The sequence below is a fragment of the Pogona vitticeps genome, chromosome 1 (genome assembly GCF_051106095.1).
Source record: "Pogona vitticeps strain Pit_001003342236 chromosome 1, PviZW2.1, whole genome shotgun sequence".
Classification (NCBI taxonomy): Eukaryota; Metazoa; Chordata; class Lepidosauria; order Squamata; family Agamidae; genus Pogona; species Pogona vitticeps.
In genome coordinates, this window is record NC_135783.1 from 260714203 (window position 1) to 260732907 (window position 18705).

The 18705-nt window shown below is 40.3% G+C and overlaps 1 protein-coding gene across 21 annotated transcripts in view; it reads left to right on the top strand.

Annotated features, from left to right (window-relative positions):
• The window catches only part of PLEKHA7 (pleckstrin homology domain containing A7), a 221859-nt gene that overhangs the window by 84063 nt on the left and 119091 nt on the right, over positions 1-18705 (top strand). For 3 of the 21 annotated variants that reach the window (XM_020802942.3, XM_078383884.1, XM_078383883.1), the window contains exon 1: positions 2054-2966. The exons of the other annotated variants lie outside the window; for them this stretch is intronic. In XM_020802942.3, coding sequence (XP_020658601.3) covers positions 2896-2966 — 71 coding nt within the window. In that variant the 5' untranslated portion in view covers positions 2054-2895. Of the gene's footprint in view, positions 1-2053; positions 2967-18705 lie in introns of those variants that run through there. 21 annotated transcript variants of the gene reach the window in all.

Genomic DNA, 18705 nt, shown 5'->3' on the forward strand with positions numbered 1-18705 from the left:
ATCTGGTGCAGTCCATTAGGTATAATGTTTTTAATATTCTTGAGGGTGTCTTGTTGTCCCTTAATTGGAGGTATTATCTGGATTTCTTTCCAGCAGATTTCTTTCCACAATAGTTATTCACAATAGTAGCTTGGAGCAGCAGGTCTACAGGAGGAAGGGCTTTTCCCAAGACTGTTTCTGGCTGCTTCACAGATTTAAATCCATCAGTAGTTTATGGTTATACAGTGGTGCCTCGACTTACGTACGTTCCTATTTACGAGCATTTTGAGTTACAACCAGCTCCAGCTGCAAAATTTCGCTTTGACTTGCGTCCGGAGATTCGAGTAGCAACCAAAAAAAGGCAGGGGGAAAGGTGGGAAATTCAAACCGTTGGTGGCACAGAAGCTGCTTCTTTGTAGCTCTTTCGTCCCAATGGCTAGGGAAAGGGATGCGGCAGCGGGGGACATTATTGCACCTGATGGTGGGATCCTGGTCCTCAGCCTCGGTGCGGGGGCGGAGGGCCCCCCGATCCTCGCTCCCAGAGGAAGGGTCCTCCCATGTCGCTGCCTCCTCCTTCCTGGCAGGCCGCACTCAGTCCTTTGCCAAGTGGGGGTGGCTGCCCTTCTCCGCTGGCAGGCGGCTCCTGAGCAGCAGGTGGCTCACCCACCGGGGGTGCCCAGTGCCACCTCCTGCTGCGGCACTGACTCTGGCGGCTGCTCGCCAGGGTAGTTGTGTCGGGCCTCGGTGCTCCTCGCCGCCCTCTGTGCGGCTGATGTCGCTGCTGCTGCTGGGTCCCGTTCCTCAGCCTTGGCGCATGGATGGAGGGGCCCCTGATCCCGGATCCTGGAGGAAGGGTCCTCCCGCACAACCTTCTCCTCCTTCCTGGTGGGGCCGTGCTCAGTCCTTGGCCCCACAGGGGCGGTTCCCCTTCTCTGCTGGCCTCACCATCGAATCGCTGCGAGAGGCTCTGCCAGGCCTGGCTGGGTGAGCACTGCTCCTACGGGGATGGGGAGTGGGGCGTCGTCGTCAGCTAGGAGGCTCAGCCTGGCCTGGGCCACCATTGTGGCTGTGCTTGCCCCCCCCCCCGCCACTATACACCTCTTCAGGGGCTGGAAGTGGCCGGGGCCCATTGTTGGCCACCATCCGCCATGGCTCGAGCAGCTCGGTTAGAGTGAGTGCAGTCGGAGAAGGCTTGGGACTGCCTGGTAAGGTAACGTGCTGCTTTTTGCTTTTTAAAAACTGTTCTGGGTGGGTTTTGCAGGGTAGTTTTGGGCTGGGGGGTTATGTTTCTGTGCTGTGTTTTTGTTTGTTTTTGTTGATTTTTTTGCAGTCCCAGTTTGCTCTGATGTTTTTTTTCCAGCCTTAGTGCGTTCCTATGGGGCTTGCAGTGTTTTATTTTAATTTTATTGGGGGAGGTATTCATGTGAGATTGCCATATGCAGGGAGAGGATAGATGAACAGGGAGGAGCACCTGGGCATAAGCACACATTTGTCTTTATTACTGGTTCACTTGCTTTGACTTTCCTTCTGCTTGGATGTAAAAGGCTAAAGGAGTTATAGGTGCCCAGGGTATGTGGGTTTGCACCATGAAGCACTTCTGCTCACTCAGTTGAAATGGGAATGGTGTGATCACCTTGCGTAATCCTTTGTGCCAGGGCGGAATACCTGGCACATTTATGATGGAGTAATATTACATTATACCTTGATGAGCAGGATTCTGGTCGTACTGTTAGATCATCTGCCATATACAATAATATTTATTATCTTCTGCAATTTTTTTGTACCCATTGTTAACTGCCTTCAACATTGCTATGGATTATATTCCTCTCTAGTATGTTGGATCCAGTACTTTTTTCAAGTATGGCTGTGCTTACAGTTTACTAGTGTAACAGGATTACTATCTATCATGTTTTGATGTTAAAGTTTCATAGACATTGGATAATGCAGAAGAGGTTGGGTATTTGAACTGGCTCTTATTTTCTCTTGATACTGTCATTTATTTTTATTTAACTCCAAGGAGAAACTAGCTATAAATACAGCAAAGAAAGCTGTGCTATATTTTGTAGTCAATTAATTTTTTTTCATCTTTACATTCAGATTAATAGCCTGGACATGACTTTACGTAAAATAAACCAGGATTTATGAAGAACAAATAATGTCAAACATAGTAAGATAATTGATATGGCTGAAAGCTTTCCATTTCTTTTCTTTTAAATGTGTTGACTGGAACACATAAACAGCCAATTCTTGGTATGACTATGTATATGCAGAAACATTGTATATGGCAGATAAAATAACACAAATGATCCTCTTCAGTTTAATAGGAGGGGCTGATCATTGCGTTCATAGAATTCAAGGTCATACATCTTTGAATTTCCAAGGGAATCCTCCTCATGGAGATAAAAATCATGTTTCACCTGCAGTCTTGATCTTCATTAGCTGATAGGAGGGATTTGCAGCATTGGCAATAAGTTCTGCTGGTTGCTGGCTGACTGCCAAGCCAGGCTGCTGTTTAAGATACCAGGTCTCCCGCGTTTCTCTCTCCCTTGTTCTCTGTTTCTCTACAGCATTCTGTGCCCTGTCTTTGCTAGAAGAATAACGTACAAGCTGTTTTACCCAGCTGAAAATAAGGCTCTTTTTACTTGATTATAAAATTGTACAATAGTAATTTTGTGGTATCTGCGACTAAGGAAAATGAATTGCTATTGAGGAGTATGTTGATTGTAGGAATTTTTTGCTGCTGACGAAGAAGCAATCAGATATGCGGTCAGAATTTTAAGACCAGCTCAGAATGCACTTGGTTTTCTTTGGCTGGCTGCTGAACGAAGCTCTGCAGCCGGATGTGTGTGCTTTAATACTCCAGTTTTAACATATGGAATATGAAAGAAATGTAAGGGCTTCTAGTACATAAAAGCAATGGGGAGTAAGTCTGGATTTTCAAACTCTGTTTCTCAGCCGGAACATCCATTCTTCCAAGTATCAGGCAGGTATGTACATGTTTAGGTATTTTTTGTTCTGTTGGTGTATTTAGTCTTGTAAAACTGCATTATTGTGCCCGTCTCTCTAGTGGCAATGCAAACACTTGTCTGAAAACTCTTCAAATTACAGAACAAAAGCAGTATTTAACAGTAAAATTCTGATGTGTTTTTCTATACTGATGCCTGAGCAGTATTTTTAAAACAATGTTATATTCACAGGCAAATAACATTTCATGATTGGTTATAATGCTTCTTAGTACGTATTTTGAACCAAGTTCTGTTTGAAAATAATGCTTATAGAATATTTTTAAACAGTGTGCATTGCATTAAATTGGTTGTTTTATCATACTATGGCAAAGATGTGTCTGTTTCACTGAATGGTGTTATGTTTCTATTAAAAATGCTGTTTAGTCACAGAGAACAAGGTCCTCGTATATCAGTTCTGTGATGACTAATGTGATTATGCTTTCAAAGCTCTAGGACAAGACAAAGTTGAAACATTTATGTGTGTGGAAATTAATGAATACTGATATGAAAAGTGATTTGTGAATCTTGTATTTTTTTTCTGTCAAGTAAGAGATCAATATTGCCTTTAAAAAGAGTTTCTCATGTAACTTTTTCAGGCATGTTATGACATGGCTTGTAGGTTCAAAGACTTCTATTAAACAGCTTTTCCTTCTGCTGATACTGAACTGTATATAGTCAAGAACAAACAGGAACTGAACAAGTTTTATTCTCAGCTTTCACTCAGTATCTTAAGTTTCTGGCACACCTTTTTAAAGGAATGCAGTATTTGTTTACTAGGTCTGTCTGAAGGCTCAACCTCTTTCTGATGCTAAAGTGAAAACTAGAGTGTAAGTAGTTTCTGTACAATTATTCATGTGTTTGAAATGCATTGGAGGAAGAGAATATGAGAACAGGTTAATAATTAATATGTCCCAAACACTGAATGCACCCAGAAGTAGGACTTAAGATGTTTGCACTTACATTAGTTTCTTTTAGGTTTTGTAGGAAAATCTTGGTAAAAACATTGATCATCATGCTTCTCATATATGGGCTGTTGCACAGCTCAGAGAGCAGCTATCAAACCTCTTTATTTGAAATTGAGTGTCTGTCAGTTTGAAACAAAACAGGGCCACCCAGAAATAAGATAAGCGGTTTCTACATACTCAAGACTCCCTCGTTTTTAAAATAGTCCTGCCCCTCAATATCTTGCTTCCAGGGTTTATGCAGTGTTGCCATTTGAGCCTAAGACATCCCATTGTCTTCTAGAGATGGTATTTCTTGGTTCACTTTGAACATCCAAGACAGGAAGTCCTTGCTGCCTTTGTTGCTACCTTTTTATTTGAGAGGTGAGAGAATTTGCTTCTGCCCAGTCACAGCTGTGCTGAAATCTTGGCTTTGTTTTATTGCTTGCAACATTCTTATTCTTATCCCAGGGAGAAAAAAAGGAGTGTCGAAGACTGAAACTCTAGCAGACAGCACGAGTGCATTTGTTAGATCGACAATTAAACATACCTTAGTGGGAGTAAACTAAAATGAAAACACGGATAGTGCTGCACTGGAAATCTGTGGTTGAAAGTGGCTGAGATGAGAAATCATAGGTAAAGATCAGGAGGGGGGGCGATATGTGCCATCAGAGTAGGAAAAAGACAAAAGACTTCCTTCACTATACATAAATGTTTTAGGAGGATAGAAAGGAGAAAGGCCCACACCTTCCCTTTCTTACTCTCCAAAAACATATTCACTGCTATATGGCAATGATATATTCAGGTTCAAGGTTTACAGTCAGCCTCTGATCCTAATCCCTCAAACACTGTGTAGCAAAGCAAAACAGTGGAAAGTGGGTAGAAAGAAAAAAAAAGATGTGTCCTTTATTCTCAGCAGGGGCAGACCTTTGGAGGAGAGAAGACAACCATGTGTTGTTTTTTTTGTTCTCCCCCACCACTCCCCTGCTGCCTTCAGTTCTGAATTTCAGAGGCCTGAGCTGCATTCCAAGGCTTCTGATCCAGGCTGGCTGCAACCTTGAACAGAGGTATTCCTCTTAAGTAGGTATGTATTGCAGCATTTTGTTCCAAGTCTGGCTTCTTAAAATCTATATTGCAATGCTTCCTAATCCACTTGCATTATTATATTGCCAGGTCAACAGCACCCCATTATCTTAGAACCATTATCTGAGACTAATGAGCAGGCTCTTACAGTGTATCAGGTATGAGCCTTTCTGATGACACAGAGGTTAGATAGGCAAGAAGTTGAGAACAGAACTGCTTCTGGTCTGGCTGATTGTGGAAATCAACAAGAAGGCACATCTGAGTAAATGGGGCCTAAATTCTATCTCTGTGCTAGAGAATGAACAGTTCCCTGAGACTCAAGGTGACGCCCTGTGACTTGGCAACCCTAATTGCATTTCTTGGATTTTTAGCCTTCCAGATCCAAAGTACAGTAGTAGATTCAATAATTTCAGTGTTGATTTAATTATCCTTGTGTTGTGTGCTGTCAAGTCAGAATTGAGTTAGGTAAAGGTAAAGGTTCCCCTTGACATTTTTTGTCCAGTCGTGTTCAACTCTAGGGGGCAGTGCTCATCCCCGTTTCCAAGCCATAGAGCCAGCGTTTTGTCCAAAGACAATCTTCCATGGTCACATGGCCAGTGTGACTTAGACACGGAACGCTGTTACCTTCCCACCGAGGTGGTCCCTATTTATCTACTTGCATTTGCATGCTTTCGAACCGCTAGGTTGGCAGGAGTTGGGACAAGCGATGGGCGCTCATTCCGTCATGTGGATTCGATCTTATGACTGCTGGTCTTCTGACCCTGCAGCACAGGCTTCTGCGGTTTAGCCTGGAGCGCCACCATGTCCCTTAGAATTGAGTTAGGATCTGTCCTTCCAGAATTGAGTTACAGTGACCCTAATAGGGCTTTAAAGATAAAATATTTAAGTAGTGGCTCTGCCAGTTCCAGCCTGCTGAGTGAATTTCTATGTTTGAGCAGGGGTTTGAACCCCCCAGACCTATGGAGTCCTAATCTGTCACTCTACCCCAGTGGTTCCCAACCTTGGGTCTCCAAACGTTCTTGGAATAAAATTTCTAGAAGCCTTCACCACTAGCTGTGGTAGTCAGAATTTCTGGGAGTTGTAGTCCAAGAATATCTGTGTACTCAAGTTGGGAGCCATTGCTTTATCCGCTATACCACACTGGATATCCAAATTGTGTGTGTGTTCTGTGCTTTTGCGTCAGGACCAATTTAGAGCTACGCTAATAGGCTTTTCAAGGTGAGTGAGATATTTAAGGAGTGGTTTTACCATTTTCACTCCCCCTGTGAGTTTCCACAGCCAAGTGCAGATTCGAACCCCATTCTCCAGAGTCCTATGTCCACTACTCTGTCCAGTACACCACACTAGGAACTAAGTCCACCACACTGGGAATTGTGTTTGGGAGGTGTTAATATTTAGATCTCCTTGTTTTTCTTGATGTGGTGGAAAGTGAGAATAAAAATTGTTGGTTTAAAAACGGTTTGAACTGGACTACAACTCCAGCTATAATAAAGTCTGGTTTATGAATATTCATTTAGAATTATTGCTGTTACCATAGTACTCTGATAAAGCATGGCTCCTAAGAGGTTTCTCTCATGAATAAGTTCTTGATGTGGCCTAAGGCAAGGTCCTGCCTCTTAGTCATAATTCTCTGTACTTAGTCACAACTCCAAATACTATCATTTTCTGACACACGGTTCTAAAGATAACCATAATAATCTGTTTGAAGCACTAGGTGTGTCTTGCTATATTACTTGCAAATTCTGCAAGGTGTGTGGAAGGAAATTGATTCGATGTCCTATAATTGATTCTGACCAATCACAACCCACCCAGGATTCTCTAGGTATAAAATGCTCGTAAGTGTTTTACAAGTCTCTAGCTTTGGGAGCATGCTCTGTTTTCTCCAGGTGATATTAGCTGGCCTCTTTCCTAGGAGGCACAGTGGGAATTTGACTTAAGTTGTGTCTGACTCTTCATGACCCCATGGACCAGAGCATGCCAGGCCATCTTGTCTTCCACTGCCTCCCGGAGTTGGGTCAAATTCATGTTGGTAGCTTCAGTGACACTGTCCAACCATCTCGTCCTCTGTCGTCCTCTTCTCCTCTTGCCTTCACACTTCCCCAACATTAGGGTCTTTTCTAGGGAGTCTTCTCTTCTCATGAGATGGCCAAAGTATTGGAGCCTCAGCTTCAGGATCTGTCCTTCCAGTGAGCACTCAGGGTTGATTTGCTTAAGAATGGATAGGTTTGTTCTTCTTGCAGTTCAGGGGGCTCTTGGTCAGGTATTTTCACTCTAGTTTCTTTTTGATGTTAATGAGGTTATTCATAAATCAAAGGCTTACTTGTTATTGTATATTTTCAGCCGTATTTTTGTTCTCCCCTGGGGGAATGGGGGTGGAGTTACTCACAGCTGTTCTGCCAAAACATGGCTCCTGTCTCTGATCTGTGCTCAAGTGAATTTTCAGAGGGAAGAAAAATCAGGTTGCTGCCCAATCTTCTTCCTTCTGGGGCTCACCAACTGCTTCAGAGGGACCTCTCTTGGTCTCCCCTTCGATCCTCCCATTTCTAGAGGGACCCGAGACCGGGCGGTTTCAGCTTTTCCCGGGAGCTGTTCCTGGAAGCTGCTGGCTTCACCATGACAAAGCCCCGCCTCCGCAGTTCAATGGACTCTCAAGAGTCTCCTCCAGCACCACAATTCAAAAGCATCAATTTTTCGGTGGTGAGCCTTCTTTATGGTCCAGCTCTCACTTCCATACATCACTACTAGAAAAACCATACCTTTGACTATGTGGACCTTTCTTGGCAAGGTGATGTCCCTGCTTTTTAAGATGCTGTCTAGGTTTGTCATCGCTTTCCTCCCAAGAAGCAGGCGTCTTTTAATTTCGTGGCTGCTGTCTGCATCTGCAGTGATCATGGAGCCCAAGAAAGTAAAATCTGTCACTGCCTCCTATTTGCCAGGAGGTGATGGGACCAGTGGCCCTGATCTTAGTTTTTTGATGTTGAGCTTCAGACCATTTTTTTGCACTCTCCTCTTACACCCTCATTAAGAGGTTCTTTAATTCCTCCTCACTTTCTGCCATCCGAGTGGTGTTATCCGATCACCTGGCTCATTAGTCAGGAATAAAACACACTGAGCTATACCGGCTCCAGTTTCATCTATACTGATGGCATTATTCTGACCTTAAGTGAGACATTGTTCTTATATGTCTCAAATTCTTAGTAGTTTTTTCATTGTTTATTAGAATATACATAGAATATTGGCAACTCAGAACAGTTTTTTAGAGAAATGATGAGCAATTGAAAGGTAGATCTTGCTGTTTATAAATCCCCTGAGCATTTGTTGTTAGGATATGCTCTGGTGCAAGCCTACCCTGCAGATGATTTCTAATGTGTCCTTTTTTGAACCATCAACTTACTTTTCCATTCTCTACATCTCATTGCATAATGTTGACTTAATATAGTTAGGAATAAAATTTAAGATTAGTAGATTCATATATTAGTACATGTAAATGAAGAGGGAAATATTATATTAGGTTTAGTTTCCTTTGAGGTATATCAGGCAGGGCAAATAAGATTTCATTATATGTAGGCAGAAATATTTAGTTAATAGATTTTGAGTCTGTGTTGTATGCATATGCATGATTTTTATTGGAAGGGTTTGTGTTCTGTTGCAGAATCAGATACTGTTCTGGTTTTTAAGTGGGTATGGTAGAAGGAGGCACTTGAGGAAGGCTGCAGGAAGGCTGCCTGCAGACACTGCAACAGCTTGTAGTGAGAGCAGTGGGAGAGAGAACAGAAAAATACAAGATATAATTGCTATTATGAGCCTCCTCCCAACAAAATCTGTCACACAACTGCCTTGTTCAGCATTGATTCCATGAAAGAGTAGTGTGTGTGTGTGTGTGTGTGTGTGTGTGTGTGTGTGTGTGTGTGTGTGTGTGTGTGTGTGTGTGTGTGTGTGTGTGTGTGTGTGTGTGTGTGTTTTCTCTGCCAAGGAGGTAGCAGAGAAGTCTCTGGTTCAATATGGACAAATATGATGAAACCTCAGGCATGTTCCAGTGATGTCTTGGTGCAATGCCACCAAGGCAAGGGGGCCAGAAAAGATGGTGAAGAAGGCAATTTTGTCCCCAAGAGCTGATGCATTAGAAATGCACAAGGATGGCATCAACACTGAGACTGACATAGTCAGCTAAGGCTGTAACTGTGCTGCTTGTCTTGAGGTTTGGAAAGAGATTTGGAAAGACATTGGGAAGACATTGTCTTCTGTATCCATAGTATGCAGTTCCATCATATTCAATGAAGGATTTAATTCCAGCCCCCATTTCCAGCAAATCTCTCCTATGCAAAGCAGCATTTGTGGTTGGTGAGAACTCTCCTGTAAGTACAGACGCGCCTGACATGCAGGAGCAGGATACTAAGTGGACTCCAGTGGGCACTATTTCAGAAGCATGCCATGTGCAACAGATGCTCATGCAGCTGAGTGCATGCAGTGCAAGAAGGTTCTCAAGCATGGGCAGACTTAGCACAGGGAATTGCAGCTGGTAAATGAAGTGAGTACTGTGGGGAAAAGCGGCTTCCTTATTGTGATGACCTCTATTCTCTGTAATGGAGAACTCTGGTTTCTGGAGGTTTGTGGCAGGACTGGTACCTCATTACCAACTGCCATCCCAAATAACTTTGCAGAGACAATATTGGGATTGCCATTGCATCACCTTAATCAGGATGTGGCAAGTTGATGGAACTCCACTTTCTACCTGCTTGCAAGAGTGCTGGAGCAGCAAAGGGCATTCCTTGATTTGGCCCTGAGGACTTCCATTGGCTGCTCCTTTGGGCACTGAAGACATTATGGGCCAACTAGTTAATGTCTTCTGAAGATTTGAGAGTGCAACACAGACCCTTAGTGGACAGAGAGCCATCCTTAACCAGGTAATCCCAATGTTGCTTGGCTTGGTTGGCATGGTGGAAGGCATAATGAAGGGTGGATGGGGAATTCCATAGATAGAGAACAGTATTTTTTTTCTTGTCTGAAGTGGTGACTCTGGCCAACAAGTTAAAAGGACCTGCTCTAGTAAAGGTTTGCCTCCTTATGGAAGAAGGAGTACATTCCAGTAACATTCTTGGATACCCAGTTTAAATAGTGGGCAATGGATATTAAGCAGCAGCAGCAGCAAAAGGGGCAGGTATTGCCAAGGTGGTAGTTGGATTGCCCACCAACTATTGTGCCCAGTGAGAGAATGTTCTCTCAGGCAAGGAACACGTCACTCCATATCTGTCATACCTGGAACTGGGAACTGTGGAAAAGCTTTTTTCCATAAGGTCAGTCTACCATTGCTGATCTTCCATGCAATCTCCTTTAAATAAGAAAGAATGGCACACTCTGCTTACAGTACCAGGTATGTCATGTTTCAGTCTGCTGCCTCCTCCTTCTGCCTCTTTTATTCTTCCAACCATTATTCCGAGATTGCGCTTATTCACTTAACTGTGATGATGTTGGCACATTTGCCACCCACCACAGGTTATCTGTTACTCCAGTCTGCCTGCCAGGGTTGCCCAGTATGACTTGTCCTCTGCTTCTCCAATGCTGCTGGCATTTCCTGCTGACATTCCCACTGTTCAAGGTTCAATCAGTATGCCCATTATAGTTATTTTCTAATACCCAGGTACTGCTGGCTGTTGGTGTGCACGCTGTTTGCTTGGTGTCAGAGGACATAGGGAAATCCTTTTAAAATATTTTGCCCATTTGTTTTTAAAAGGGGAAAATAATGACTACATAGTATTCATATTGAGTGTAAGAGAGTTCTGAATATCTGGAAATTCCAAATTTTTAAGGGCTCCCATTCTTAATTTTGGTGCTAGTGCACATCCCTAGTTTAAAGACAAGTATTTGTTTGCTAGAAAAAAGAGGTATAGATGTAATACTCACATACACATATACATACACAATATTCTAATTCTTTGGCCACAGCATAATGTAAAACAAATGCCTGAATTTACTGATTTTACTCTTGACAGAGTGTGAAGTTTATTGACTAAAAAACCTCTAGCTATGCAGCAAAAACAAAAAAACAAAAGAAATCAGGGACCTATAGAGCAGGATTAGCTTCAAGTTTTCCCACAGTAGACCACCCCTTTTTGTCTGGTTCTCAGTTAACACTGTCTCAGTAACTCAATCAGGGACATTTGGTAAGAGAAAGAATTAAAACCTTTCCATTTACTTGTATAAAATAAATCAAAACAAACAGCACCCTGTAGAAAAATAATGACTGGTTCACGAACAGAGCTTAACTGAATCAGAGCTTCATCACTAACAACACGGCTGACAGGACTACATGACTAAAGATAACTGATTGACGGACTGAAAAAGATTGGAAGAAGAACGCTTGAGTAGAGAGGCGTGATTCTTTTCTAAATGTAAGGCATAGAGAGAACAATTGGTTGCTGGTGGATTGACAGTTATCCCAGTCTACAAAGGACCCTCCCAGCCAAAACCTCTTCAAGGAAGCATATGAAGGCTGCAATAATTTCAACAATTTCTTCTATGTCTCCTCTTCAAAAATGAGATGTTGTAATCTCTGAAGCAGCCTTAAACCATTTTGGTTCTATATGAGAGTCATGGGATGTACCAGCCAAAGAAGAATGTGGAAACTAGCTTTCTTTCCAGAGTGCTAAATTCTATCATTTTTCTTCGGGCTACTTCTGCAAGAACAGACAAAACTTGAATCTTGCTGGTTGTAAACCACAGTTCTGAGCTAAAACCTCTCAGTCTCTTCAGGCAGGCTTTCCCTCAGTGACCAGCTGCCTGAGTGGGTCTTTTAAATTGCTGTTTCTTATTTTTTTTTTTAGTATGGTAATTATGTTGTTCTTTTATTTTATTTTATTATTTTTAAAGTGTTGTTAGTCGCCCAGAGTAGATTTTGGTCTAGATGGGTGGGATATTAATTAATTAATTAAATAAAAATATTTTTGATCCTTTTTCTATTTGTATACCCACCATTGTTGGCCTTGTTTGTTGTTATGTGCCACTTCCAATTTATGGTGACCCTGTGAAGATCTCCAATATGTCCTGTCCTCAACAGCACTGCTGAGCTCCTGTAAACTCAAGCCTGTGGTATCCTTTAGGGTATCAACCCATCTCATGTTTAGTCTTCCTGTTTTCCTGCTGCCTTCAATCTTTCCCAGCATTATTGTATTTTCCAGAGAATCCTGTCTTCTCATTATTTGCCCGAAGTAGGACAGTACTGTATTTTGCCTCCAGAGAGAGTTCAGGCTTGATTTGATCTAAGACCCATTTGTTCATCTTTTGGCAGTCCAAGGTATCTACAGTATCTGCAAAGATCTCCAGCACCATATTTCAAACAAATTTTTTTCTGTCAGCTTTCTTTACTGTCCAGCTTTCACATCCATAGATGTGGATTGGAAATACAAGAGTGTGGATAATCTTGGTCTTGATTTCCAGTGACACATTGTTACATTTGGTAGTTCATTTCTGGTCTCATTCTGATATCTCGGCTGCAGTTTCTCATAGGATTGATGATTATTAGCTTTAAATACTGTCTTTGAATGATGTAAGCTGTCTTGGAGTGAAAATAAGCAACCAAACAAATAGTGGTTGACAGCAGGTAGTGTAAGAGGCTGGAGAGTATGTATATGGTGGATTTAAATGAGAAAATAAAAATGCAATGAGATAGCATGATGCAGTTCAGGTATTGCTGAAATCTAGTGTAGAGGAGCAATTTACTGAGGTGGTATTAAATGTGATATAATTACCTTACTGGCAAGTCAGAAGACTGACTCTGAGAAAAATAATTTTGGCAGATAGTTAAAATGTCAGCACTTATTTACTCTTGACAGAATAAATAGCACAAATAGTAGCTGCACATTATAAAAAAAATCTTGCTAAGCAAGAATATACTTGAAAATAAACAGCGTACTAATTATGCTTGAAGTATTTCTACAAAGAGAAAGTAACAGTGGATAAAAGTTTTGAAGTACAGCATGTTGGAAAACTAGCTTGAAAGTCAAGAGACAATGAGAGACATAGTGCATTCAAGAAACTTGAAAAACTGGGGAAGAATGAAAACGCCGACTTACACATTGCAGAAGTGGCTAAGCAAACCACAGAGATTTGTGCTATGGTTGATTGATCATGTTATCAGCACCCGGGTGCTTTCTTTCTTTTTATTCCTCTCTTTTCCAACATCTCATTCAGATGACACAATAAACAAACTGCTGTACGGAGGTGTGATGAGGCAGCATGCACCAACATGTAGCTCATAACCTGTAAATGGGATTTCTCATGGATTTCTGGCTTACTGTTCTTCTATATAAGCACCCATTTATTAGTAGGAAGTTTGATTGGCTGAATCAATGTTTGCAATTACAGTAGTGCTTTTCAAGTTCTGGGATAATCTGTCGTTAGCATATGGGGGACACTTTATGGGATAGTATGACATTTCAAACTTTTATTAGCAGTAATTGCCATGCTAAATACATAAATATGACAACTTTTAAAGCATACAAAACTAAATTCTCCTTGTCATACTAGTACAGAATGTCTCTTTTCCAAAAACAGTTTCTCTGTATTGAAACAATATTAATTGTATATTTGTTGTAGTTTCAGAGCTATCTTTCTTGGATATTTTATTTGCCTTATTCCTTACCAGATATAAAACATTTGGATGTAATTTTCCTGTCTACTACAGCTCCCCAAATGATTTACACATAATTATAACTGTTAAAGACAGATTAGATATATTTTCCAAGAATAAATCCTAAATTTTCCCTCAAAGCCAGTTTTTAAGAATAGCTATAGAGACCAAAAAATCTTTACCTCAATACAATTAGCTGCTTGCCAGAAGCTGAATAGATTTAAAAACATTGTTCTGGTGTGCCACATTTCATATTTCTTAATTTAGTTTTCTAATTTAATGCATTTTAAATACTTTGCTTGAAATTCTTAAGGGTCACAAAAATGCTGGGATATTCAAGCCTTGTAGTCATCTATTGTGTATAATCTAATCTGCTATTAGTATTTAACTCATCACGGAGGAACAAGGTACAGCTTCCTGACACACCTGAGCAGTATTGCAGTGGGGCAATATTTATTTGTCACTTAAAATTATATAAACTGTAGTTTCATCCAAAAATAGAATCTAATTTCTGTATGTAGAAAGATCATTAATACAGTTTTATTTCCAAGGACCGTATTCTGAAGTGAACATAAAGGGCTTGTATGGCCATTGTTGTCTTGACAAAAAGATGACAAGCATGACAGAAAAAGAGGATATTGAGGATACGATGAGAAATACACACACAGAGAACCCAAAATAAAACAGAAAAAAGCAAAATAGAAAACAATAGAGACAAAGAAAAAACAAGAAGTTTCACGAAAAGCAGATTTTTGTATTTCATTTTCATACAGAAAATTAAGCTAATATATGCAAGTATAAATTATACAAAATTATTAAAGTAGAAATAATGCAATTTATCAACTATTGGGATTTACGTATGGAGTTTTACTTCCTATTATCTGTAAATCTCCTGGGAGATCAGAGGAGTATTATGTACAGTTGCTACTCTCTGACAATACCCCTTATATTACAAGACAAGTGGCCAAATTCTGTGCTGTAGCAATAGTTATTCAGGTCCAGATGTTTGGGTTGCAATTTTAGATGGATAATATGATGCTTTTAATACAACACTGGTCAAGGTTTTACTTATTTTAAAGATATATGATGAGATTAATTTGAAAGAAGGGGCCAACACTCCCAGATTGTTATATCCACTCAGAGACATGGGAGAAGCACTTTTGAGACTTATATAAAGACGCAAATGTGGCCCAGTTGAGATGGAATAACACACTTGAAGATGTTCCACCATGGGCACCAGTGTCCACTTCTGAAATACACAATTTAATAGCCCAGATGAAAATGGGAAAAGCCCCTGGAGAAGATCAGATTCCTCCAGAGGTGGTCAAAAATAATTTAGAATTTTGGGCTCCAGTTCTAGCATCATTATTCATGTATATTGATACTACTGGCCGAATTCCAGAAAACTGGGGATTCGCTATCATAGTCCCCATATTTAAGAAGGGAAAGAGAGATGATCCTGCAAACTACAAGCCTATTAGTTTCCTTAGCACAATCTGTAAATTATATACCAGGCACTTATACGGGAAATTTAAAGATTGGCTGGAGCAGGATAAGATACTTGCAGAAGAGCAGACAGGCTTCAGGGAAGGTTGATCTACCATTGACCAATGCTTGATATTACAATATCTTATTGAAAAATATACCTCTGATGAAGCAACCTCACTCCATGTAGCCTTTATAAATCTCAAGGCAGCTTTTGACTCAATATCAAGGGTCAAATTATGGAGGAAACTAGAGGCTTGTAACATTGACAGGCATCAGCTTCAACTTATTCAGACTCTCTGTGGAAATACCCCACTTAAGGTAAGATGTAGTGCTTAGGGCCATCTTACTAATGCCATTCAAACCCAAAAAGGAGTCCAAAAAGGCTGCCTTCTGGCTCCACTTTTGTTTAACTTTTAACCAGTTAAAAAATATTGACTTTCATCCCCCTAAAATCGCAGGGAGGCATATAACAACATTACTGTATGCCGATGATGCAGCTATCATCTCTAGGACCCCAACTGGGCTTAGAAGCGCATTGCGAAGGTTGTCTATATATTGTGAGTAGGAATACCTGATAATTAATTTTTAAAAAACAAAAATCATGTCTTTTGCGAAAAGGCCAAAAATGCGAACAAGGATGATAAATCAGCATAGAATTGATCAGATCCACCAATTTAAATATTTAGGTGTCATTTTCCAATCTAATGGCTCTAGTAAAGCACACAGTGATTATGTGGCATTAAATGCCCAGAGAAGTTCTGCTGCAATATTACAATTTATGAGAACAAAGGAGGGGCATTATATTCCCTCTGCCATTAAATTGTTCCACGCAAAAGCAATAGGCCAACTACTGTATGGCTTCCAATTGGGCCCTTCCCAAATACTGCAACCCTAGAACATGTACAATCAAAATTCCTGAGGGCAATATTAGAAGTCCCCAGAGATGTCGCCACCGTAAAAACTTAGATTGGAAAATGGTCAAATTAAAATTAAAGCCAAGATATGGATTGCAATTCTCATATACTGGCTCATACTGTCTTATCTTCCTTGCACCATTGATCCTGCAAGACACCTTTAAGTCAAAATGGGTTCAGTTAATTGAGCAAAATATAGCCTCTTTGGGTCTCTCTAGGTTGTCTCTGTTAACCATAGGAATGGAACAGGCAAAGAAAATAATTAAGCAGCATAATGAGAACATTGAGAGCCAAAATGATTTAAGCAGTGCCCCAGAAGTCTACCTTAGATAGGACAGCTTATACAAGGTTACAGCAGCACCTTATTTTGAGCAGTTGGAGTGGCCCAGGCATAGAAGGGTGTTTACTCTGGCCCAGCTTAACACACTACCTTCACAATACCCCAAAAATAAGCCACACACTACCAAAGAGTGCCTTTGCCCATGTGGAATGGAGCAGATAGAAACAACTGAACATGTCCTGTTGTGGTGTACATATTAGAAGGACGCACATGAAGAACTTGTTTCCCCTTTGATTGGCTGATTTCCCGGTTGTACAGAGCAACAATGTATGCATGTGCTGCTGTGACTCCAATCCCATGTTTACACATAGTGTTGCCAAATTTCTTACTGCTGCAATGGACATTAGAAAAAGAACCCTAAAAGTGGATGAGCCTCTAGTTAGAGCATGGTTTGCTAGACATTTTGGAATTGCTTTAGGGGAGATGTTTTGATGCTGCTGTTTTTCACCTCAGAGCCAATTATTGCTTTGCATTCGATCCCAATATTTTTGTATACTTCTATATATTTATATATATTTGATGTTTTATTTGTGGCTGGTCTTTTGACTGTAATAATGTTTTATCTATCATGTTTTAAATGGAAAATTTATAATTCTGCTTAATTTTATGAAACTACAATTGTATGTATTAATTTTATATTGTTCTGTTCTTACTGGTCTTTGACCGTAATAAAGTTACTACTGCTACTACAATTTACCAAAGGTGGAAGTAAATGTTACTTGCAACCTTAAAAATATTTAATAGAGAGTTATCCTCACTGGACTTATTCTGGAGTAAACAGATGCGATTTTTCATTCACAACAGTCAGAATCCTGGTGCACAACTATGCACGTGTAAAGGTTTATGATGTCATCAAGTGAAGACTTTAATTTAAGCTTTCCTATTCCCCACACTCAAGTTCCAAGGTACCCTTAATATCTCTTTCAACCTGCAGAACCCTTTGGAAGTCTGAGGACAAAGGAAGGCTTTACTATCCTAAAATTACCACTGCCAGTCCCACCACCAGGACTGAGACTAGCATTTCCTGTTTTTCTTTTTATCTTTCTTTTTAGTATAATTGTACATGTTTATGTAAATGTACTATCTGACCCTCTGGAATTTTACCCTATCCTTATCCATATCTATCCCCCTAACCCCAAACTCCCTTCCCCATAATCCTACCCCCATTAAAAAAAATAAAAAATCAGAAATGCAAAAAAAGAAAAGAAAACATTACATGTAAATGTAATATATCTTAATCACACGGCTGAAATCAGGCAAGTGTATTTTTTACAAATGGCCTCACAACCACCTCCTTTAATTCTACCTAGTTCATGAAGAGGCATTTATTGCTCCAAGACTCAGCCAGTCAATACACCCTTGTGTTTAAATATAGTTACGAAATGTATTTAAGACTGTAGAGCAAACAAGGACACAATGCCATGCACTTTGTCCAACTTCTTGTACCTTGATCCCTTAAAAGCATAGTGAGGCAATTCTCTGAGCACATTCACTTTAGGAACTACAAACATGGTAGCTTATGTGCTGCCACAGATGCAAATGACTATTCACCCAAAGAATGTGATACAACATGCTACTGAAAGCACTGTTGCTAAAAAGCTGAAACCATGCGCTATCACCTGGTGGCATGATGATAATTTGATGATAATAAGAGTGGTACTACTTGCACCTTTGCCTTTGTCATTGCCACAGAGCAATGATGAGCTCTTGTGTTAAGTAAGATTTATTTAATGCTGGTTAGTTTGAATAACTGTAGGGTTAGAAGTAAAACAAATATAAATGTTTAAATATTACCAGTGTTTCCCCCAAAATAAGACAGGGTCTTATATTAATTTTTGCTCCAAAGATGCATTAGGGCTTATTTTCAGGGGATGTTTTATTTTTTTCATGTACAACAATCTACATTTCTTCAAATGCAGTCATGTCATCTTCTTCTGGTTGCTGCACAAGGGTGGAAAGCGGGGTTTCACTTAACTGGGGCTTATTTTTAGGGTAGGGCTTATATTACGAGTATCCTGAAAAATCATACTAGGGCTTATTTTCAGGTTAGGTGTTATTTTTGGGGAAACAGGGTATTTGTATACTATAGATACGAAAATTATTGGAAGTGTAACTGTATTTATAGGTAATTACTATTTTCTTTTTTGTTACATTATCAGAGAATTGTAACTTATATAATAAAAAAAGGTTTAAATTTTTTTAAAGGTAAGACTTATTTAAGTCTTCTTCTACCTGAACTCCTGACATAATTTTACTCCCTTACTTTTTCTTAACTCTGTGGTAATCAGCGGTGAGCATTGTCCGTAGAAGGGTTAGGAGTTATTTTTCT